We start from the raw sequence: 25,568 nt of genomic DNA, 5'->3' as shown, positions 1-25,568 counted from the left end.
CACCATCCACCTTTCACCACCATACCACCACCACTTGATTAAATAAATAAATAATATATTTACAATTACCGGATCCAGCACTTCTCTTAGGCTGAAGCCGTTGGGTCAAACGGGTCAGCTTCTTTCAGGGATGGAGTCAAAGGCCTCAGTATGTTCTGATCTAGGTGAGTTGAGAACATTAATCTCATGATGGGTATTATTATTATTATTAGTGTTGTTGTTGTGTTTGAAGGACTGAGCACGGCGAGTCACCAGACCCGAGAATCTGGGGCTGTTGACTCGCTATGAAAGTCCATCGGCGGCGAAAGTGGTGGAGGAAGTGGTGGTAGAATTCTAGTAGTTATTGTTATTGGCCATGTATGTATAGGTGGAAGGAGATTGATATGTGATGATGTAGTTATGAATATAGGGACCCAAAATGGGTGCATGCAACTGTTATATTGATATGTGCTTCTCTCAATCCGATGTTATATAATTCCATTTTCCCTTATAGGCAAATTGTATACTGACTAATTGGTCTTTGTAAGTAACCATGATGATAGTTAGTAACAGGTGGTGAAAGGTGGAGATGGTGAGGAGTGGGGAAGATGAAGTGGGTGGGGTAGGTTTGGTTGATGAAGATAAGGATGGTGAGCCCACTTGATTAAATAAATAAATAATATATTACTTTTAATGCTTAAGGAAAGGTTATTTATGTCATTTCACACTCTCTTAACTAAGAAAACTAACTATTGTTAGGCTAGGGACTATCCGGGAATGAAAATGAAGAAGTTGGGGACTATAGCTGTAATTTTAGAAACTTAGGGACTAAAGGTGAAAAAAAGGCAAACCACAAGGACTATCCGAGCATATGAGAGAGAGCTACTAATATTTGATTTTGCTATGGCTGATATTATAAGGGTAGTAGACTTACCACTTATTGATTTCGTTATGGTTGAATTTAACTCATACCGACAAATTCCCACAACATGTAGGAGAATTTTACTGATTAAGATAGGGGTGTAAAGGAAATTACCAAATACCGAAATAGATAATCTGAGGTAATGGAAAGGACAAACGAATGAACTGGATCACTACTATTCCACCATCTTGTTTGGTAACCATGTGGAAATGGAATGAATGATTACCTTGTGTTGTTTGGTTTGTAGGAAAATACGAAAGAATAAAATCGATGATAGGTGGCGGTGGTGGGTGGCGAAGGCGACGGTTGGTGGCGGTGGTCGGTGGTGGTGGCGGGTGGTGGCGGTCAGTAACGGAGCTAGCCCTTTAATTCAGAGGTATCCAAATTAATTTTTTACCGTGCAGTCATACAATAATAAATAACAACAATAAATAGAATAATAAAAAGGGAAAATATTTTTCAGTAATACAAATTCCAGATAGATTTGTCTTCTTTTTTTATAGCTTGAAATCGTTCCATCACATCGCCGTCTTTTACTTTATCAAAAGTTTCTTTTTTGACGGCACAAACCATAACTGTCACACCCCCAAAATCCACTCGCGGGGTATCACCGCTTGAAGGCGTGACATGACCAGGATCAAGCCACCAATCATAATGAACATGTAAATAATAAGTAAAAGTAAATGTAATCCATCATAATACAATTGGTGTTCATTTCAAAATCATTTCAAAACATAGTATAAGTAGCAGAAGCATAGTATGAAAATCCAACACAAGTGTTAAGTTTAAAGAGTCTTAATGTTTTCAACATAACATCCACAATCCGTGCCCACAACGACTGCTCCTCCCGTGCAAGCTCCAAAAGTACTTATGGTCCTGCAAGGCATGTAACAGAAAGTCAACAACTAGTTGAGCGAGTTCACAGTAATTAAGTTCGTAATAGTAAGTTCGTTGCATCACCATGCTTTATTAACTAAGTCAATTGTATGTTCATTTAGTGGGGGCTTCCCATGTGTGTATGTACTAGACTAGAGGTAACCATAAGTGTTCTACTTAACCCAAGAACAGTAGTACGTACGAGGTTTACGTAGGTTTTACGTAAGTGTCCTTCTTATCCCGAGGACAGTGGTACGCGGGGGTTTACGTAGGTTTTACGTAAGTGTCCTTCACAACCCTAGGACAATAGTATGTATGAGTTTACGTAGGTTTTACGTAAGTGTCCCTCGAACCCTGAGGACAGTAGTAAGCACAAGTATTACGTAGGTTTTACGTAAGGGTCCTTCGCAACCGAGGACGATGGTAGATAGTCTAGTAACAGTGTAAATCCAAATAATTCATCAATCCTTTTCCTTCAATTCCATTCCCTACCCACCGGGAATCCCATGCTTTGGTAAGAGTGTGAACTCACCTTGGTTTGCTCGGTATGCTAAGTATATGCTCACAAATAATCAGTCGAGTCCTAAAGTTATGCATGTATTCGCAATTAGTTTACATTCACAAGGTTCGACTAACAGTCAAGATCATCACGTACATGCAAGTATCAACCAACGCATTGCATTTATCGACTATACAAGTTCAAATTAATCCAATGAATACGCTATACACTGATAACATGCTCTGTTTAACATTGCACATTCGCAATCCGAGAAATCAGATTAAATCAACTATCTAACTGTTTGATACATCACTCCCTACCCATCCCTATTTATGAATACCAGGCTTTACCATATCATCGGGTCTTATTAGTCATGCAAAAACTCTAGTTCATAAGTATTACGTTTAACATTACAGGTATCAACAACTCGGACCTTTCTAGCATTAACAAAAACTCGGACTATATAGCACCAACAAAATTCGGACCATGCATCACTTGTAAAAGTCGGACCAAACACCCCTCTTAAAACTCGGACCATACACCCCTCTTAAAAACTCGGACCATACACCCCTCTTAAAACTCGGATCGTGCCTTGTTCACAAAACTAGGACCCTTACATCATATACAAAACTCGGTCCACACATTAATCACAAAACTCGGACCCTTACATCATATACAAAACTCGGTCCACACATTAATCACAAAACTCGGACCCTTCCATCATATACAAAACTCGGTCCTTTAGTTCCTTTACAAAAATTCGGACTTGTGACTTCACAGAGCCCGGACTGTTAACTCCAAACAACAACACCTCAAATCAACGGAGCCAAATCATAGTTTCTGATGCGACAGTTACAATAATCAGTACGATCAAAACCCTATTCTTCCATACGAATCAACCAAAAGTTTAACTATTCTAGCATGTGGATTGATCCTAATCACAGGAAAATCATCAGACACTTACAAATCATCTTACAAACAATCTAAAAGATCAACTAATCACAAAATCATTGTTTGGAGAACTAGGGTTTGCATGAATCAAATAACCAATGATTAACAACACATAATCATTAAACGTTTACCTTTGATTGATTCTAGATGAAGACAGGGATCAAAAGTGATGATTGAGAGCTTGTGCCACCAAGAATGATGAAAAAGATGATTGCAGGAGATGATTGAAGAGAAAGATTGAAAGTACGTATAATGATTTGTGAGAGAGGTTAGGGTTAGGGATTATTAAGGTTTCACTAAATACTCTACTCTCCCCAAAATATCATCTTTTACATAAAACACACACACCACATATAATTTACAGTTAAGGCACAAAGTTCTCATGTAAGTCAAATAATGCATAAAGTAGTACGTAGTTCCATGAAATGCTAAAGATTGTGTGACCACTTAATTGTGTTAAGTTAAAGCATTAACCTGAAGTTACGGGTTGTCACATTATCCCCAACTTGAAAGAAATTTCGTCTCGAAATTTAGCATGCGGTTAGTGAGGAAGCTAGTTAAGTTGTATCGTTTACTGATTTCCCTGGGGTGTCACATCATCCCCCCGTTGATTTGGAATTTCGTCCCGAAATTCTGTAGTAGCTTCAGCCTCAGTAGTGGTTGCATGGTTTCTGAGTAACTGGGGATACTTGAGTTTCATTTGGTCTTCTCGTTCCCAGGTGAACTCTGGGCCACGACGGGAGTTCCAACGAACTCGAACAAGAGGTATTCTAGTGTTCTTGAGGACCTTAACATCCCGGTCCATGATTTCAACTGGTTCCTCGACGAATCGCAACTGCTCGTCGATAGTGAGTTCCTTCAAAGGAACTATGAGGGTCTCATCTGACAGACACTTCTTCAGATTCGACACGTGGAAAACATTGTGAACTGCACCGAGTTCTGCTGGTAGGTTCAGTCTGTAGGCCACTTTGCCTATTCTTTCTACGATTTCGAACAGTCCGACACACCGTGGATTAAGTTTGCCTCGTTTACCAAAACGAACCACACCCTTCCAGGGTGAGACTTTGAGTAGCACTCGATCCCCAACTTGGAACTCGAGCGGTTTCCTGCGCTTATCAGCGTAACTTTTCTGACGGTCACGAGCCGCCGCCATGCGTTGCCGTATCTGTGCAATACGTTCGTTAGCATCAACTACCAATTCTGGACCTGTGATTTGACTATCCCCCACCTCTGCCCAACAGAGAGTCGACCGGCATTTACGTCCGTATAATGCCTCGAATGGAGCGGCTTGAATGCTGGTGTGGTAACTGCTATTGTACGAAAACTCCACTAAAGGGAGGTGTTTTTCCCAGCTGTTGCCGAAATCGATAACACATGCCCGAAGCATGTCTTCTAGAGTCTGGATAGTACGCTCAGACTGCCCGTCCGTCTGAGGGTGATAAGCCGTGCTCATGTCTAACCGAGAGACAAAAGATTTGTGCATTGCTTGCCATAGTTCTGAAGTGAATCGTGCATCCCGATCCGAAATAATAGAGGTTGGCACTCCATGCCTTGAAACCACCTCTTTCAAGTAGATGTCTACTAAGGTAGAGAACTTGTCTGTTTCTTTGATAGCCAAGAAGTGTGCAGACTTTGTGAGTCGATCCACGATCACCCAAATAGTATCGTTCCCACGCTGGGATCTAGGCAGGCCAGTAACAAAATCCATGGAAATTTCCTCCCATTTCCATTGTGGTATCTTTGGTTGCTGAAGTAGACCTGATGGTTTCTGGTATTCGACTTTGACTCTCACACAAGTCAAACATTTGCCAACGTAAGTTGCAATGTGGGCCTTCATACTAGGCCACCAATACGTAGTTCTGATGTCGTGGTACATTTTATCCGAACCTGGATGTACCGAGTAGCGAGACTTGTGTGCTTCATCCATCACAAGTTCTCGTATACCGCCATATAGTGGACCCAAATACGCCCCGTTACATAGTAGGCGTCATCTTGTCTTTGTTCTAATCGTTGCCTTGAGCCGCATAAGGCTTCAGCCCTTACGTTTTCTGGTTTCAATGCTTTTACCTGAGCATCTCGTATCTGTGCAGGAAGACTAGACTGAATAGTAAGCTGTAATGCTCGCACACGTCTAGGTACAGTATCCTTTCGACTGAGAGCGTCAGCCACAACATTGGCTTTGCCTGGATGGTACTTGATGGCACATTCGTAATCATTGAGTAATTCAACCCATCGATGCTGACGCATGTTCAATTCCTTCTGCTTGAAGATATGCTCGAGACTCCTGTGATCGGTGTAGATAGTGCACTTGGTACCGTACAGGTAGTGTCGCCACATCTTGAGCGCGAAAACAACAGCTCCCAGCTCTAAATCATGTGTAGTATAGTTCCGTTCATGAACTTGAGTTGGCGCGAAGCATAAGCAATAACTTTGTCATGTTGCATTAACACACATCCAAGACCCTGGATGGACGCGTCGCAATAAACCACAAAATCGTCCGTGCCCTCTGGCAATGAGAGGATAGGTGCGTTGCAGAGTCTATCCTTTATGTACTGAAAAGCCGTTTCCTGTGTATTGCCCCAACGATAAGTAACACCTTTCTGTGTCAGTAGTGTAAGCGGTTGTGCAATCTTTGAGAAGTCTTTAATGAACCGTCTGTAATAACCCGCCAAACCCAAGAATTGGCGTATTTCTGTTGGTGTACGCGGTGCAGGCGAGTTCCTGATCGAATCTACCTTGGATGGATCAACATGAATCCCATCCTTGTTTACCACATGGCCTAGAAAGTGGACTTCACGAAGCCAGAAGTCGCATTTTGAAAACTTGGCGTACAGTTGTTCCTTTCGAAGAAGTTCCAAGATGAGTCGTAATTGCTGCTCGTGTTCCTCCTGACTCTTGGAGTAGATCAGGATGTCATCGATGAAAACAATCATAAACTTGTCTAAATAAGGCTTGCACACTCTGTTCATTAGATCCATGAAAACTGCAGGTGCGTTCGTTAGCCCGAACGGCATGACTAGAAACTCGTAGTGGCCGTAGCGAGTTCTGAATGCTGTCTTAGAGACGTCCTCATCCCGGACTCTCAGCTGATGGTAACCTGACCTCAGGTCAATCTTGGAGTAGGAGCTCGACCCTTGCAGCTAGTCGAACAAGTCGTCAATACGTGGCAGAGGATAGCGGTTCTTCACTGTCAATTTATTTAGTTCACGGTAATCTATGCACATCCTGAAGGTACCGTCCTTCTTTTTCACGAATAACACTGGAGCTCCCCAAGGCGAAGAGCTAGGACGAATAAAGCCCTTATCCAAGAGCTCTTTTAGTTGCTTAGACAATTCTTCCAGTTCTGTTGGAGCTAGTCGATACGGTGCGCGAGCTATGGGTGCTGCTCCAGGAGCTAGTTCAATCTGGAATTCGACCTGGCGATGAGGCGGTAGCCCAGGTAAATCTTCTGGAAACACTTGAGGAAAATCGCGTACAACTGGGATTTCCTCTAATCTCTTCTCTTTCGTTGATGCATCAGTAACAAGTGCCAAAATGGCAGTGTGGCCCTTGCGCAAACATTTCTGTGCCTTCAGGAAGGAGATGATGCCAACCACGGCACCACTCTTGTCGCCTTGAACTTCAAGAGGTTCTTTACCAGAACGGGGAATACAAACTATCTTCTCCTTGCATAAGATCTCTGCTTGCTGTTGGGATAACCAATCCATCCCAATAACGATGTTGAAACTACCCAAAACTATAGGAATGAGATCGATAGAGAAAGTTTGACCAGCGAGGATAAGATTACAACCCTGAACTATGTGTGTGGCCTCTAGACTTTTACCATTAGCTAACTCTACGACATGCTTAGTGTTCAAAAGTGTGGGTGTGCGCTTGAGCATTTGACTAACTTTCAAAGACATATAACTGGTATCCGCACCCAAATCAAACAATATAGTAACATAGAAGTCGTCAAGAAGAAACTTACCCATAACCACGTTGGGATCATTCCTGGCATCACCCTGCCCCAGCACAAATGCACGACCCCTAGCGCCGTTGTTCCCATCATTGTTATTTCCCCCGTTGTTGTTTCCGTTGCCTTGGTTATTGTTGTTGTTGTTCTGGTTTCGGTTTAACTGAGGGCAGTGTCGCTTGAAGTGACCTTCCGCACCACAATGAAAACATCCTTTGTTGCCCTGTTGCTGATCCTGCGGTATTTGCTGCTGCTGCTGCTGCTGATTCTGAGTTACAGGCCGTGGGCTCCTACAATTCTTGGCCTCATGACCCATCTTGAGACACCTCTGACAACAACCCTTGTTGCACTGGCCACTGTGGTGTCTGTTACAATTGTTGCACTTGGGGTGATTTCCGCGATAAACCCTCTGCCCACGACTACCAGAAGACTGCTGACCGGGACTCTGGTAGTGGTCAGTCTTCTGCTGCTGAACCTGAGACTGAACTGTAGCTGAACCCTTGCTGGAATCCCCCTCCCATTTTCTCTTGTTGTCACTGGGAGTAGCAGGAGTAGCTGGAGTGGTAGCGGTAGTAGTAGTACTGACGCGCTTAGGTAGCCTGTTCTGATCCACTGCCTGGTCCATGAGGCGATGAGCAAGACGTTGAATATCCTGGATATTATCAAGATTAGCCGATGTCACATGGCTTTGGATTTCTGGCGTGAGTCCCTTGAGATACAACTCAATGCGCTTGATTGGAGGGTCCACCATAGTTGGACACAAGATGGCCAGCTCCTTCGACCGTTTTGTTAGTACATAAACGTCTGTAGCTTCCGTCAGCTTAAAGTCTTTATTTTGTTAAAGTTGTATAGTTTAATGTATAAGGCGTCAGAATACAGGGTTTGTTTTGTAAAAGTGCTGCTTTGTAAGCCGATCGGCTGGCCTAGCCGATCGAACAGCCTAACCGATCGAACAGCTGTTCGATCGGGTGGCCCAACCGATCGGTTAGCCTAACCGATCGGACAGCACTTAGCTTATTCTGACTTGCCTATAAATAGAAGTTCAGTCAGCTCATTTAGGACTTTTGAATCTGTCTGTAACCTAGAGAGCTGAAGTCTGTGATCAACTGGAACTTGTATCTTGTCATATATTTCTATTGAATTGCAGACTATTGAACATGGAAATCATATGTCTTTCTGTATCTGTATATGATTTGCTGGATTCCGCACAGCAATCATAGTGTGACATTCATTAACAGGAAGATCCCGATCAACCAGGGACCAACAAGTGGTATCAGAGCTATGGATGTTGATTGAAGATACCACAAGACATAGTTCATCGATTTCAGTCAAATTCTTGTAGATTTGAAGAGAGATTCAACTGAATTCAAGCGAAGATTGCATTGTGAAGAACAAATTTCATCGGAAATTTGTTTCTGATATAGTTTTCACCGGAAAACTTGCAGATCTACTCTATCTTTCTCATATTTCTCTCCGTTCTTCATCTTTTTCATCATAAAATTTGAAAAACTCAAAATTAAAACAGATTAAATGGATAAAACTTGATAAAATTACTATCAATCGGTTCGGAATCTCAAATTTTACAATCCTACTAAGTTTCATAATCAGATTCAAACAAATTCGTGTTAAAATTGAACAATTTCAATGAAAAACTGCATGAACTTGCTGATGTCAGCTGGTCGAATCGATTAGCATATTCATTCGTTTGCTGATGTCATCGATTTGAAGGAGATAACCGTTCAAAGATATTTTGGAAGTTATTGCTGACATCATCTTGGTAATCTGATCGAACAGCTGATCGATCGGACTGCATTGTTGTTAAAAGGAAGTTTGAAGTTTACTAGATTCCTATTCGATCGAACAGCTGATCGATCGAACAGCATTTGTCTAACCGATCGGCTAAGCTACTCGATCGAACACACTACTCGATCGAATACTCTGTTCGATCCAAGTGTTAGTGTTAAGCGTTTTAAGAAGTCAAAATTTTTCTAAGTGTTTTTCTGATTTTACAGGAACATTCAAAATGGATGACATATTCACAAACCCTTTTAGTGATATGTATGGTTTCACTGTAAGCTCAGGAGGATCAGGAAATCCAGAAAATGATGATTCTACATCAAACAATACCAACACAAATCAAATCAAAGAGAAAAGGAAGGAAGCATGGGAATCAGAAAGTGCGTTTGGAACTTTTAATCGTCCTCCAAAGTTAATGGCTATTGAAGATTATACAAGATGGGCAATAAAATTTGAAGAATGGTTGATGGCGTTTGCTTTCCCCAGCTGGAAAAGCATGAAAAGTGGGTATGCTGCGGGTAAAAACAATGGTGAAGTATTGAGAAGTAATGAAGAGATTGATCTATTCGTTGCTGAACAGAAATGTGTAGCACTACTATTTCAATCTGTCAGGGAAGATATTATTTCACTAATCAGCTACACCAACGCCAAAGATTTGTGGGATAAACTGGGAAAGAAATGTCTGGGAAGTAAAGAAATCTTAAAGAACAAAACTAAACTACTAAAAAAGGAGTTTGATATGTTCAGTTGTTTCAAAAATGAGTCAGTCTGCAAAATGATCGAACGTTTTGGTCATCTTAAATTGGAACTTGCACGTCATGATATCAAATATCCTGATGAGGAGATAGTTGATAAATTGTTCGATTCTTTACCAGATGAAATGGACTGGAGGTACTATGCTTTGATGTTGAAAAACACCATTCCTCCAGAAGAACTAAAACCAGATGTAGTGATTGAACGACTGGAAAGCCATGAGCTAGAATTAAAGAAAACGTACAAAGTCAATCATTCATATCAACAAAATCCAGAACTATACTATCCCAAAAGTTTGATGCCCAAAGCCTCATCACCGAAAACTGCATTTTCTGCCGAAAACATATCTCCAGTTCCTAAAGAAAATCAAAGCAACTCAAACAAAGAAAGTCACAGTGGATATCATAGTGGGTCTACTTCTATTCCTACTGCCTCGACAAATCGTTCTGATTCAAAGTTCTCATGTAATATTGCTGTTGATCTGAAAAATGCACAAAACTTTGATGAAGAATCTGTGAAGCAACAGATGGTGTTTCTAGCATCTGTGCTAGAATCATATGAGGGGCTGATTGCTGGAAAGATTGGGAATACTAATCTGACAAAAGAAGACTATGATCAGATAGATCCCGAAGAGATGGAGTTAATTGATATCCAATGGGCAATGGCGAGTGCAGTGCGACGTGCACAACGCTTTATGGAGATAACGGGAAGAAAAACAATCGGTGGTCCTTCAACAAAGCTGGGATTTGATAAATCAAAGGTGAAGTGTTTCAAGTGCAAACAGAAAGGCCACTTCAAACGAGAATGCAGAAATGCATATGTTGAAGAATCTGAGAATCCATTCAAGGATGACTACTACAAGAAAGCTATCTATCATCAGAATAAGTCCGAACCGCCAAGAATAAAGCAATCTGAAGACAACAAAGGAAAATCTAGAGCCTTGGCAGTGATTTACGATGATGAAGGATATGATTGGAGTAAGGAAGTATTACCTGAAGATGATGCTATTGGTTATGCTTTTATGGCGAGTCATAATGAACCAATTCAATGGAAGGATAATCGTACAGAACAACAAAAGTACGAATATCGAAAAATGGTTGCTGAAGCAAAGATCATCCGACTCTCAGGTATTTATGAGGAAGCTACACGTGCAAACCGATGGGATCCAGATAGAGAGTGTTATTTGGATGAATATGGTAACATTGCTGTCGACTACAAGAAGATAGACATTGAAGCCATTATCCAAGAATACAAAGAAGAGGATGAGTACTGGCAACACAAATGGTGGGGTACACCAACATCGAAAATGATCGAGGAAGAAAGAGAGAAAGAAAGAAGAGAAAAGGAGAAGATAGAAGAACCTGTGAAAATTGACACCGGGTTGATCAACACTGCACAGGAGATGACAGCTGAAAACTTGAGAGAAATGGCTGATAAAGTGCTTGCTGTCAAAGCACTTGAGGTAGATTCTACTCCTAATTCTGAGTCAAAGAAACAGGTCAGTCAAACTAAGTCATCAACTGTGTCAGGTAACAAAAACAATTGCAATGCTGATTGCAAAAGTTGTAATAAACAATGCAACTTTTGTACAACAGTCACATACCTCAATGGGGAGAAAATCAAGAATCTGACAAATAATGTTAGAAAACTTGAAAGTCAAATTCTTGATTGTGACAAAGAGTCAAAAGAATCAGCTGAACAAATAAAAGAATTAAAAACTGAAAACCTGAAAATTAAAGCTGATCATGACAAAATTCTTCTTGAAAGCAGAAATGTTGTTGAAAAATTTGAAAAATTGAAAAATGTCGTTAAAGAGAGTGATGATAGAAATGGAAAAACAACTAAGGAAAACGAGCATTTAAGAGCTGTTTTGATAATAAAAGAGGAAACAATCAACAAACAACTGGATGAGATAGCAAAATTAAAACTGAAGGTTCAAGAAAGTGAAATTGAAAATGAAAGAATCCAGTTAAAATTAAACAGCTATAGCTCAGCTAGCTTTGTTTTGCAGCACATAGTTCCTAAACCCATAGGGAAAAACAAAGCTGGTGAGGATGTGTTTTCGGATGGAAAAGGTGTAGGGTTTCACAGAGTTCCACCGCCAATCTTAGACAACTACACGAAAAAGCAGTCTAGTTTGGTGGAAATTGAAGAAGAAAATGATGTTACATTCCCTGAGAGTATTGATGTCACGTTCACGTCTTCCAATGACGAGGGTGTCCAAAATGATGTGGTGAAAAGTGTGGTGGATAATGTGCTTAAACCAGATTGTGACACTTCTGAGGAGGATGGTTGTTTTCTAGACAAATACATTCCGAAACAGAAATCCAAAAGCAACTTACATGATGAATCTGATCTTGTCATGTACAAGATGTCAGGATCGGATAAGTTGTTTTCGGATTCCGAGTTTCCATTAGAGAATGTGAATCTGAACAAATTGGCCAAAGTTTTTAAATTGATTGAAGTCGAGTTGTCAACTGTAACCACTCAAAAGGTCGAAAAGGTTCATAACAGGAAAACTGCCTATCCATCACGTGGTTATAATAATAACAACAGAAATTGGTCAGGTGGTTATCAGGGGGGTAAATCATATCAGAAAAGATTTGATCAAAATAAAAGGTATGTCAAAAAGAAAACATTTGTGAACAGCTCAAGTTCACTTGCTGAGGAAGAACAGAAAATTTTTTCAAAATCTAACAAAGAATTTTTTGAGAAGAAAGCTTCACAAATTCAGTCTGAAGGCACAAGTCAAGTAGTTGATACTCGTACTTGCTTCAAATGTAATCAAATGGGTCATATTGCACGAAAGTGTACTGTTGTAAAACCTAAGACTGAAATTGTGAAGGTTCAACAAAGAAAAGATGACAAAAAGGGAAAAGCACCAATGTATGTTGAGAAGAAAGTTGTTCAAACTAACAACTTGAAAGAAAAATCTAAACACGTGAAGAAATTGGTACCTAAACAAGATAAATTTTATAAGCGGGGTGCTGAAACTCAACAAGTGTGGAAACCAAAGGTTGTAACAAAAATTGAGAAGAAGGTCTCAATTCCTGAGGTGAAAAATGCTGAAGAATCAATGAAAATTGATTATGATGCAAATTTTCCACCTCTTAATTCAAAGAATTTCAAAATTCAAGTTGCAAAAGTCACGGTTGTCCCTAAGGCTGATAAGGCCTGGGTGGACTCCATGTTTGACTAAACAATTTGAATTGCCGGAGCTTCCTGGATTGCGAAGCATGAATCGGCATCTTTCTTGAAAGTTGTTTAAATGATGATTTGTTATGTGCAGGATCTTCCAAAACTTGTATCCAGGTGGATAATGGATAGTGGAGCTTCAAGGCATATGACAGGGAAGACCGCATTGCTGTATGATGTGAATGACATTAATGGTGGCTATGTGGGTTTTGCGGGTAATCAAGGAGGCAGGATCATAGGTGAAGGAACATTATCAAATGGTATTATCACGTTTGAGAGAGTTAACTACATCGCTGAGCTGGAGAACAACCTGCTGAGTATCTCCCAGATCTGTGACAGGATGTATACTACCTATTTCACCGACAAAGAATGTTTAATCTTGAAACCGGGATTTGTGATACCTGAAGAGTGGATCATCATGAGGGCACCAAGAGTCAACGATCTGTACGTGTTGGACATGAGCGTTGCTACTACAACCACGGGTCAGGCTCATTGTTTTGTGTCCAGAGCAACGGAAAAGGAGTCAAGGTTATGGCACAGAAAGATGGGGCATATTCACCTAAGGAAAATGAATCACTTAGTGCATAACGACTTGGTCACCGGAGTGAATATTAAAGGTTTTCATCTGGAAGGGGAGTGTATAAGCTGTGTCAGAGGTAAACAGAAGAAAAAGTCACACCCTACAAAACAAGTCAATTCAGTTTCGAGACCTTTGGAAAGACTTCACATGGATTTGTTCGGTCCAGTGAATGTTAAAAGTATAACAGGAGATTCTTACTGTTTGGTCGTGACTGATGACTACTCCAGATTTTCGTGGGTCATGTTCTTGAAAACGAAAGACGAAACCTTTGATAGTTTGGTGGTTTTGTTTAAGAAAATTGAGAATCTGTACCAGAGACCGATTTGTAGAATTCGAAGTGACAATGGTACTGAGTTCAAAAACAGTAAGATGGAGGAATACTGTGATGAAAGAGGTATACTGAATGAGTTTAGTGCTCCTTATACTCCTCAGCAAAATGGAGTTGCAGAACGCAAGAACCGGACGCTAATCGAGACAGCCAGAACAATGCTTGCAGATTCCAAGTTACCAATCAATTTCTGGGCTGAAGCTGTTTCTGCTGCATGCTATACTCTCAACAGAGTTCTTACTGTGAAGAAGTTCAACAAGACGTGTTTTGAGCTAATCAATAAACGCAAGCCGAATTTGAAATATCTAGAACCGTTTGGGTCACCATGCACGGTTATAGAGTCTAATGGGAAGTTTGGTACAAAGAGCTTTGAAGGAATCTTTGTTGGTTATTCAGGTCCTACACGGCGTGTCTTTGTTCCAAGTGAAAAGCGTATTATTGAAGCAGCAAATGTTGAATGTCAGGGTTATACTATGCCACCTCAAAATCCTGGTGATTCATGGCGTTATAACTATGATAGACTTTGGGGATCGTTTGACATGAGAAAAGAATATGAAGAGGAAGAAGATTTCTTTGATGAGCTGGATGTTTTTCGAGAATATGAATCATCGCTCAGATTTCCAGCAGAATATACGAGAAGATCTAGTGAAACATCAAATGACAATGAAGCAGGTCCTAGTAATACTGGTGATCATGAGGATGAAGTTGCTCCTGGAAATCAGTCAGTGGTAAATGATAATCAAGAAGCTGAAAATATGCCAATATTTGATGACAGTGATTCAGACCTTGAGGGGGAGCAAATCCAGGTATTAAGTCAAACAAACCAAGTTAGTGAGCCGGATGCTGAACAGAATGTTACAAATCTAGAAGGAAATGTAGATGTTCCAGACGAAGTGATGCCTCGAACTCTTTCGTATCATCCAGAGGAACAGATTATAGGAGATTTGCAATCAGGAGTTCGCACCAGACGTCAACTTGATCAGGGCCTTTCAAGTTTTTATTCTTCAGTAAAGTCTTTACAAGATGAATTCTCACTGTGTTGTTTTATTTCGCAGATAGAACCTCGCACATACAAAGAGGCACTTACTGAGGATTCCTGGGTCAACGCGATGCAGGAAGAATTGAATCAATTTGAAAAGTTGAAAGTTTGGAAGCTGGTGGATCTACCTGAAGGTCATCGGAAAATAAATACCAAATGGGTGTTTAAGTGTAAGAGGGACGACAGAGGAGTAATAGTCAGAAACAAAGCTCGGCTCGTCGTTCAAGGTTTCAGTCAACAGGAGGGAATTGATTTTACAGAGGTATACGCTCCTGTAGCAAGACTCGAAGCCATCAGGATCTTTCTAGCATTTGCATCATGGAAGAATTTCAAAGTGTATCAGCTTGATGTAAAGTCGGCCTTTCTATATGGCAAAGTGAAAGAGGAAGTATATGTGGGACAGCCGCCGGGGTTTGTCGATCCACATCACTCAAACAAAGTGTATCTTTTGGATAAAGCTTTATATGGCTTGCACCAGGCCCCGAGAGCCTGGTATGAGACTTTGTCTCAGCACTTGCTAGCCAATAACTTCATCCGGGGAACAATTGATGCTACTCTTTTCACAAAGATTGTCGATGGTCACTTGCTGATAGTTCAGATTTATGTGGATGACATAATTTTCGGGTCAACCAACGAAAACTTGTGCAAAGATTTTGAGCAAGTGATGAAGCAGAAATTCGAAATGTCGTCAATGGGGGAAATGAAATTCTTTTTAGGATTACAAGTTGATCAGCTTCCTGAAGGAATTTTCATACACCAGACGAAGTACGTCCATGATATTCTAGAGAAATTTGGAATGTCAGACTCTTCATCTGCTGCAACCCCACTAGCAACAAATCATGGGATTCACCCAGATCTCACCGGAGACAGGGCAGACGAACGACTATATCGATCCATGATTGGTTCCTTGATGTATCTAACTGCTTCTCGGCCCGACATTATGTACCCAACATGCCTCGCAGCAAGATTTCAATCTAACCCTAGAGCATCGCACTTGATCATTGTGAAAAGGATACTACGCTACCTGAAAGGAACTCCATCATTGGGGTTATGGTATCCTAGAAAAGGCGATTTCACACTCGAGGGGTATTCCGACTCGGATTTCGGATGCTGCAAACAAAATGCGAAATCAACAACTGCAGGATGCCAGTTCTTTGGACCTCGCTTGGTCACCTGGCAGTGCAAGAAACAAACATCTGTTGCGCTATCCACATGTGAAGCAGAATACGTATCTGCAAGCAGCTGCTGTTCTCAAATCCTGTGGATACAGCAACAAATGCGCGATTACGGTTTGCAGTTTCTTAACACTCCTATTTTTGTTGATAACGAGGCTGCAATTAACATAACTAAAAATCCGGTACATCACGCTAAAACAAAACATATAGAAATTCGTCATCACTTTATTCGCGACTGCTTCGAGAAAAAGTTGATACGAATTGAGAAAATCCACACTGATGAGCAAAAAGCTGATCTGCATACCAAAGCTTTTGACAGAAATCGTTTTAAATATCTTTTAAAACTAAATGGTATGATGCTTTTTTCAGTGGTTGATGGAATTGTTAGCGTTGATGCAGAAACCACTGTGGATGATGATGATAAACAATCTGCAATGGTTTGTCGTCTTTTTACATGTTTTGGTCTTTAGGGGGAGATAGAAATATTTGTAAATATTGTAAATATATCGCTTTAGAAAAGACAAAAACAGTAAAAATTCAAAAAGCCAAAAACATGATAAAATTTTCAAAAAAAAAAAAAAAACATTGAAAAAGCAAAAATGAGTTTTGTTGATAAAAGAGGAAATGATAGTACATCAGTGGACTATCACAGCATGCTAAAGAAATGTAATGTCAAATGTGATAAACGGTCTCACTAATGATGTGACGATAGGTTTTCGTACATTTAGTAGATTTATTCGGGATATAAACATAAAATTTCAAACTTGCGAAATTTGTGGGGAACACTACTTGGATATATAGGTAACCCCTGAAATCTCGTTTGAAAGGTCTCGTATTCTGATATACTAGGTGTTAATACTCTATGATGTCTGGGGTATTATTCCGGGACTTCTGCTGAACGGTAGTTCTGACCTAGTCCATGGATAATGCTTTGCAGTAAATGCTTGAAACATAGCATTCTAGCCCTCAGTGATTAGACAATAAAATTGATAATCATCTGTTGTAGCTAAAAAGATCCTCTAAAGGGGACACACTGCTAAGTCGAAGCTGATATCTCTCTGCTGAACGGAAGTTCTGACCTGAGATCCCTCAGTTCTCGCATTTAACCCCTAAATTATGTACAGACATCATTGTAGTATTCTTGCCTGTAAGACTGAATATTGAGATTCTGGATACGGGAGTATATTCAAGAGGTGGGACACATGAATTGAGCTAAGTTCCTAAAACATCTAAATCGTATCCTGAATAGATTGAAAATTGTGTGAAAATTTAAGAGGACAACTATATCGTCAATCGAGGTGAATCGTTTAGAACTTAAAACGATTAAAAGCTTAACGGTGCTAGTGATTTGTCTCATGAACTGATATGATCCTCTTACACTAACTCACAAAGAGGTTTGTAAATAAGATTTACTTTCATTCCTGTTAATATTTCAGTCTTCTTTTGATCTATTTCATGCATTGAAAATACAAAAATATATTTTACATTTCTACTTTATTTTTGACAAACCAAGGTAGAAAGCGTATCATCAGATTCACAGTCTGATGCAAATGCAGAAAGTTGATCCTGTACTGAAAAGGCGAATTGGGAGCTAATCACAAACAGAGAGTTTTGAAATATCAAAATACAAGTTCATTAATTTGTAACTTGTAAATTTTCAAGAAAATCTTTGAAAAACAATCAGTGTGTTTTGCTTCAGGTCAACCAAGGTCATTAAGTTGAACTTGGTAGACGAATTAAGTTTCTAGGGTCATTAACTTGGACCTAGATGCTTAAATGGATTTCTCATTCACTGATAAAATATGAAAAGGTTCAAAATCAGAAAAAGGGTCAAAAGTTATTCGAGTAAAGAGGTCATGATCTCTGGAACGAACAGACTAGCCGATCGGCTAGGCTAGCCGATCGGTTAGGCCAATCGATCAGGTCATACCTATAAATAGGCAGTCAAGGCTTCTAGAAAACTTTTTCATTTCCGTTCGAACAGACTGCTACTCGATTCATTGTTCTTGAAGATTCCTGATTTCTTTTCATTTCAAATTTGTGTTGTTGGCTCACTCATCATCACAAATGGTAAAGGTATGTTATTCAAATCAGTGATTTCATTCATGTTCTTAACTGTTTGATGTTCTTCATTGAGTCGGTTAGAAAAATCAAGATTAGGAAAGATTAAGATAGAGTTAGATGATTCTGAGAATAGGGTTTTGATCGGAATTGCATGATCTACAAGATTACCGGTTTAATTTTTGCAAAATCTTAATTAATCTTGATAGATCTAGGAATGAAAGTGACGTCAGTCGGAACTTTAGATGAAGATTTGAACAGATTTTAGGTTGTTTTTAGAGAAAATGAAAACAGGGTTTTGATGCCGACATCATGAAGAATAATAATCTGTGTTCAATTTTAAGATATCTGTTAGTTTGTTCTTCATGATTATTTGAATGTTCTTCATGATGAAGATGTTGCTAGCCGATCGGCTAGACCAGCCGAACGAACAGCATCATGTTTTCATTTATGAATAATGTTTAAATCTTTTGTTTTTCTGCCTTGAAATGTGTGCCATGATATATTTTGTCATTGTTTAAAGTGTTAGAATGAATCTGATGTATGTTGTTTTTGTTTAGTCATTTGCTAACCGATCGGTTAGTCTAGCCGATCGAACAGCAAATGCTAGCCGATCGGTTAGTCTAGCCGATCGAACAGAAAATGCTAGCCGATCGAACAGCATTCTGCTAGTCGATCGAACAGCATTGCATTATCTCATATATGCATGACTATCTTGGTTAATCTTTCGAGTAGTAAAATGCTAGTCGTTCGAACAGCATTCTGCTAGCCGATCGAACAGTATTTTACTAGCCGATCGAACAGCAGTCTGCTAGCCGATCGAACAGTATTTTACTAGCCGATCGAACAGCATTCTGCTAGCCGATCGAACAGTATTTTACTAGCCGATCGAACAGCTTTATGCTAGTTGATCGAACAGCTTTTTGCTAACCGTTCGAACAGCATTGTTTGATGACCTTAGATATCTTGCATAGTCTTTTGCTAACCGATCGAACAGTATTTTGCTAGCCGATCGAGTAGACCACTCGATCGATCAGACCAGCCGATCGAACAGCAAAGGTTCTTTCAACACATCATTCCTATTCGATCGAACAGCAAATACTATTCGATCGAACAAGCCATTCGATTCACTGTTCTATCACTCTAAATGTTTCAAGTATTTCAAGTCTCTATATCTAATGTTTAAATTTTTCACAGGGACGAGGAAGAGACACTAACAAAGGACACAATGTTCCAAGTGCAATTGATGAGGTCTCTACAAAAGGAACAGAAGCAGAAAAAATGGCTGAGTGCTTAAGAAAAAGCAGAATTGCTAAGGCATTGTCTGATACAACAATAGTTTATGAATCTCATGTTAGAAGATTTTGGGACACTGCAAGGTTTGAAGAAAAGGATAATAAAATTCATGCAGTAGTCAAGAAGAAAGATGAAAACAACAAGGATATTGATGTTGAAGTAGTGTTTGGAGTAGAGGACATAAGAAGGGTTCTTGATTTACAAGATTCTGACAATGATCCAACGATCATGTCAGAACGTCTTGCTAAAGGGCTATGGTGTAGATTGGGATTTTCTTCACACATCAACGGAAAAATGTTCAAAAGGAGTTTCTCGAAACAATACAGATACTTAATGCATTGCTTAGTGCATTCCCTATCTCACAGAAAGGGAGCCTATGATGAGGTGTCTGACTACATAATGAACATTGTTGTAAGTATTGTGCTGAACAGGAAATACAATATTTCACAAGTGATTTTTGAATTTTTAAAAGAAAATTGCTTAGCTGGGAAAGACAAATACATTATGTACCCAAGATTCATTATGATGATCTTGGATGACAAAGTTAAGGATTTGCCAAAGAATAATGATGATATTATGAAAATGGCTGAAGTGAATAAGACTGCTATTCTGAGAATCACAAAGGAGAAGGATGATAAAACAAAAGAGTTGATCTGTGCATTAAAGGATGAAGCATACATAGCTCCTGAAAATGATAAATGGAGACATGACAATAGTGATTCAGACAATGAAGACAATAAGATGAGTGAAATGATTGAAAAGAAAACCAGATGGTAGTGTATTAAAGATGGAAAGAGAAAGAGAACACCAAAGTCGACCCCTGTGGTTGTAATTAAAGAAACAGCAAAGGGTACAGTGATAGGGGGAGCTATATGATTCTTAGAGTATGTTATGAAAATTGTTACTAATTTTGCTTTAAATAATTGTTTTTGCAGGGTCTTCTGAAGAACCTCAAAGAAAGCTAATTGATGAACCTGTCATAGAACCGAGGGAGGTGGTTGATAAAGGTGTTGGTTTAAAAGAGACTTTGGAAAGCTATTTTAAAAAGCATGAAGAGGCTGAACAAGCACAAGCTCAAAAGAAAGTGGGTCAAGAAGAGGAAGCTCAAAAGAACTCCAGTAATGAAGATTCAGAAGAAACTTTATCTGAATCTGAACTGGTCAAAGAGACAGTGGGAAAAGGAAAGGTACAACTGAAGAAAAGACCTTTAAAGAAAAGAAAGAATTCTGAAGATGAAGATTCACCGTACAATCCTGAGGATTCCCAGAAAAACAGAAAGAAAAGAAAAGCTACTCGCAGCGGTGATATTCCAAGAGTGGTTAGAGCAAAGAAACAGAATGCTAAATCACAAAAAGAGAAGGAAGGAAAGAAGAAACAGGACACTGCTGAAACTAGTCCTGTAGTTGAGATACCAAAAGAAGATCCTTTAACAGAAATTCCAATAGAAACACAAACTTCTTATGATGATTATGTGGAAATCACCGGAGTCAAATTTGCTAAACAAACATCTGATCGTCATGATATTCCAGAATCATCACAACGAAAGACAGATTATTTCAACTTAGATTTTGATAGCTTGGGTGGTGCTACTGGAGATTTCTTTAAAGATATACCAGATAGTGAAGGAGACCTATTTCATGATAAAAAGATGAAAGAATTGGAAGAAAAAGTTAAAGCCTTGGAAAAAGAAAAGGAAGAAAACGAAGCTGTACAAATAAAGTTGAAGGAAATGATTGATGAGTTGGAGAAACGGCATGAAGACGTAATGGATGCAGTGCTTACAAAAGATGAGAAATTGAATGAAATGAAGGAAGATATAAAAGATAATGCAGAAGTTATTAGCGCACTTACTGATGAAATTGCTGCATTGAACGCCAAAGTCAAAGACTTGCAGAATATCAATCAGACTTTGAATCAACTCTTAAATGAGATGAATGAAGCTTCGACAAATGAAATGAAGGCAATGAAGCTAGAGATGGAAGCTATGAGAGCAGATAAGGTGATGAAAGATAAGCAACTAGAAATACTTACGGCTGTGATTGAAGCACATCTGAAGGTGAACATCCACGAGGCTTTTGATCAAGTTGACATTATCAAGGCAAATGAAAGAAGGAAAGAAAGAGAAAGACAGCTTGCTGAAGAAGCTAACCTGAAAAATAAAGGCATAGCAGAGGAAGTTGAAGTTGTTGGATCTTCACAAAATCAACTTGATGTAGGTGGATCATCTTCTCAACCAGAAATTGAAATGGTGGATGCTCAAGATGTTACAGTAAATGATGAAGAAATGGTGGAAGCAGAAAATGAAGCAGTTCATGAACCAGAGTTTATTATGGTTGGTGAATCTGTAGAACCTATTATTCCGGAGAATGTTTTGAGAGACGTTCAAATCATACAAAGAAAGAAAAAGGCTAAAGAAGTATTACTACTGGAGTACTCTACCGACAAGTTTGTATTAGTTGGAAAAGCCTATAGAGTGCCCTATAGTGAAGAAGAATCTGCAAAGCTGTTAAGATTTTTTGAATTAAAGTATCAAGGGAAGATAGCTAGAGGAGAAGTGGAAGAAGAATCTGATAGTGATTTTTGGGAGGAAGAAGATGAAGATGATGATAAAGATGATAAAGCAGACGATAAATCCGATGATGATGATAAGCCTGATGATGATGATGATCAAGGCACATCGGGTTTGCTAATCAATGATCCATCCGTTCAAAATAAAGTAAATGAACTCATGAATGATGAAGTGAATGAACAGAATGATGATGCAGAGTGTGAAGGGTCATCTTCTGGAAACCAATCCGGTGATCAGGTACATCAACTCACATCTACTTTTATTTCTTTTTCTGAATATCATCAAGGAGAAGTAGATATTATCAGAACAAGAGCTGAAATGCTTGAGGAGTTGGGGTTAGAAGATGGGAAGTTTAAATTTGATATCGAAGATGAAATCCCAGAGTCTCCGATTAAGAACTTTGAACCACAATTTCCACTTGAAGCAGAATTTTATGATAATGTGACCATAGAGACTGATTCAGATTCGGAAGAAGAAAGAATAGATTTTCACTATGAAGGTGAAGACATGGCATTTCCTACATTCACAGAGTTATTTGAAGACATGAATGCAGAATTATTGAAAAGAAAAATTGAAGAAAGAGTTGCATCTGCTGATATGCCTGAACCAGTTCCAAGAGAAATTTCTGCTGAAGAGAGAAAGAAATGGTTCAGATCAATGCCAAAGGAAAGAAAGCCTCTTAGAGCCCTACAGTATTTTACTCATGATAAAGACTTATCTTGGGGTGATATTCTTTCTTGAGGGTATCTGGAAGACTTGAATGTTTATGCAATTCGAAGAGAGCAAGGTGTTCAATACTTCAGGTGCATTTCTGATCTTGCTACTTTACCTTGGTGGGACGTAGATGAATTGGTGGTTACAAAGAATATTAAACAACTCTACTACGGTCCTGAAGTAAAACAGAGAGACCAGAAGCTGTGGAATTACATCAAGTATCAAGCAACGATCAATTATCCAGATTGGAAACCACAGTTTCCTAAAAGAATTGTGAAGTATACAGCTAAAGGTGAGAAGGACGTTACTCTTGATGTCAAACCGCCAAAATGTTTGAAGAGCATGCCTTTAAGGGCTATTGAGCAGGATTTCTATGATTTATTTCAAGCATGGCTCTATAATCCTTCTACTGCTGAAGCTGTGATCTCTTTGTACGATAAAGACACTGGTGAAGCTAGGAAAATTTGTATTCTAGACCCGATGTGGCTGGTAAATTGCTCAAAGAAAGACATAGATTGCTTGTTTGTCAACAAGATAATCTATGACAAGAAAGACAAAGCCATTGCTCAGCAGTACCAGAGTGTAGTTGATGTCTGTTTTGCTAAAGAAATCAACTCTGGTAAGAACTGGAAAACCTCATGGAGAGAACTAGAGGTTGATGAGTTTCTAAAGGTGTACAAGAGAAGTTTAAGATCCAAGGAAATTCAGAGAAAAGCTGCTGAAAGAGGAAGACGAAATCTTGGATTTGTACCTCCTACTGATCAGACACCCATAGAGTCTGAAGAGAACAAGATCCCTAAGTGGGACAGAAAAAGAGATGGAGATCCAGTGTACAGAAATTGGTGGATAACAGAGGGAAGACATAAGAGAAGACAAATGTTAGCTGATCGAGAAGAGAAGAGAAAACAAAAGGCACGAGATAGAAGACGCAACAGGAGGTAATCAAGACTTTGCTGGAAGGGTCTACAGCTACATCCGAGGGGGAGTCTGTTAGTACATAAACGTCTGTAGCTTCCGTCAGCTTAAAGTCTTTATTTTGTTAAAGTTGTATAGTTTAATGTATAAGGCGTCAGAATACAGGGTTTGTTTTGTAAAAGTGCTGCTTTGTAAGCCGATCGGCTGGCCTAGCCGATCGAACAGCCTAACCGATCGAACAGCTGTTCGATCGGGTGGCCCAACCGATCGGTTAGCCTAACCGATCGGACAGCACTTAGCTTATTCTGACTTGCCTATAAATAGAAGTTCAGTCAGCTCATTTAGGACTTTTGAATCTGTCTGTAACCTAGAGAGCTGAAGTCTGTGATCAACTGGAACTTGTATCTTGTCATATATTTCTATTGAATTGCAGACTATTGAACATGGAAATCATATGTCTTTCTGTATCTGTATATGATTTGCTGGATTCCGCACAGCAATCATAGTGTGACATTCATTAACAGGAAGATCCCGATCAACCAGGGACCAACACGTTTAGTATAGGATTCAATTTCTGATCCAGTCATTTTCAAATGAAAGAACTCCACCTCTAACTTATGGATGTCGTCACGTGTGAAGTATTCTCGTTTGATGAGTTCCTTAAATTCATTCCAAGGGGTGGCGTTAGCAGCTGCCAACCCAAAAATCTGAACTTGCGCGTTCCACCAAGTCAGCGCAATTCCTTCTAAAGTACCAGTGGCGTATTTCACCCTGCGAGCCTCAGGGCATTCACACATCTCAAATACTGACTCGAGCTTTTCGAACCAATGGAGGAGTCCCACTGCTCCCTCCGTGCCACTGAACGTGCTAGGACGACAGTCCATGAAATTCTTGAAAGTGCAAACAGGTTGCTGAGCGTGTTGACCTATTGTGTATAAGAACAGGACAAGATTAAACACAAGAGTTGGTCTAGAAGTGTAGGATCTAAAGATCCTAGTGTGAGTTACGACTGCAGGGTGTACCTCCTGCTTGAGCGGCTGCAAGTGCCGCAGCAACTTGTTCGTTAATTAGAGCCGTCAACTGGGCTTTTGTCATGTTAATGCGTCCAGCCATGATCTTCATAGCAAATGTAACATAAGTGAGAGAGGTTCGCGAATAGTGCGATGACAGAAGAGTGTGAGCATACAAGTATTCTCAAGCAATAGCTACTACATCTATCTAAGCATACCGTGAGCAAGGTTCTATATAATCTAGCAAGTAGGCAATAATACATAAACCATATTACCTAGGATGTTGAGTCTTGCACGTGGAGCGAGGCGTCATTGTGGATCGTTGAGCACTGTACTGGTTATAGTCTGGTTTTAATAAAACGTTTTCCCATATTAAAACCAAGTTCTCTATAACCAATGGCTCTGATACCAATCTGTCACACCCCCAAAATCCACTCGCGGGGTATCACCGCTTGGAGGCGTGACATGACCAGGATCAAGCCACCAATCATAATGAACATGTAAATAATAAGTAAAAGTAAATGTAATCCATCACAATACAATTGGTGTTCATTTCAAAATCATTTCAAAACATAGTATAAGTAGCGGAAGCATAGTATGAAAATCCAACACAAGTGTTAAGTTTAAAGAGTCTTAATGTTTTCAACATAACATCCACAATCCGTGCCCACAACGACTTCTCCTCCCGTGCAAGCTCCAAAAGTACTTATGGTCCTGCAAGGCATGTAACAGAAAGTCAACAACTAGTTGAGCGAGTTAGTAATTAAGTTCGTAATAGTAAGTTCGTTGCATCACCATGCGTTATTAACTAAGTCAATTGTATGTTCATTTAGTGGGGGCTTCCCATGTGTGTATGTACTAGACTAGAGGTAACCATAAGTGTTCTACTTAACCCGAGAACAGTAGTACGTACGAGGTTTACGTAGGTTTTACGTAAGTGTCCTTCTTATCCCGAGG

General features: G+C 39.6%; 1 protein-coding gene across 1 annotated transcript; it reads left to right on the top strand.

Annotated features, from left to right (window-relative positions):
- Positions 1-9,202: 9,202 nt before the first annotated feature.
- Positions 9,203-24,107, top strand: LOC118488847. Its single transcript, XM_035986249.1, has 8 exons — positions 9,203-10,402; positions 10,514-11,258; positions 16,416-16,483; positions 19,305-19,818; positions 19,876-20,148; positions 20,339-22,664; positions 22,776-23,624; positions 24,035-24,107. The coding sequence occupies exons 1-8, from the start codon at positions 9,203-9,205 to the stop codon at positions 24,105-24,107; spliced, it is 6,048 nt and encodes a 2,015-aa protein (XP_035842142.1).
- The last annotated feature ends 1,461 nt before the right edge of the window (positions 24,108-25,568 follow it).

Source organism: Helianthus annuus, chromosome 17, assembly GCF_002127325.2.
Source record: "Helianthus annuus cultivar XRQ/B chromosome 17, HanXRQr2.0-SUNRISE, whole genome shotgun sequence".
NCBI lineage: Eukaryota > Viridiplantae > Streptophyta > Magnoliopsida > Asterales > Asteraceae > Helianthus > Helianthus annuus.
This window is presented reverse-complemented; position numbering and strand designations above follow the sequence as displayed.

Excerpts from the sequence above, each read along its gene's own strand:
- LOC118488847 (XM_035986249.1), top strand. The coding sequence starts at position 9,203 with ATGGATGACATATTCACAAACCCTTTTAGTGATATGTATGGTTTCACT. Across the intron at positions 11,259-16,415 it reads TAAGTCATCAACTGTGTCAG|TGGTTGATGGAATTGTTAGC; the intron begins GTAACAAAAACA and ends TGCTTTTTTCAG. Across the intron at positions 22,665-22,775 it reads AAGCCTCTTAGAGCCCTACA|GTGCATTTCTGATCTTGCTA; the intron begins GTATTTTACTCA and ends TCAATACTTCAG.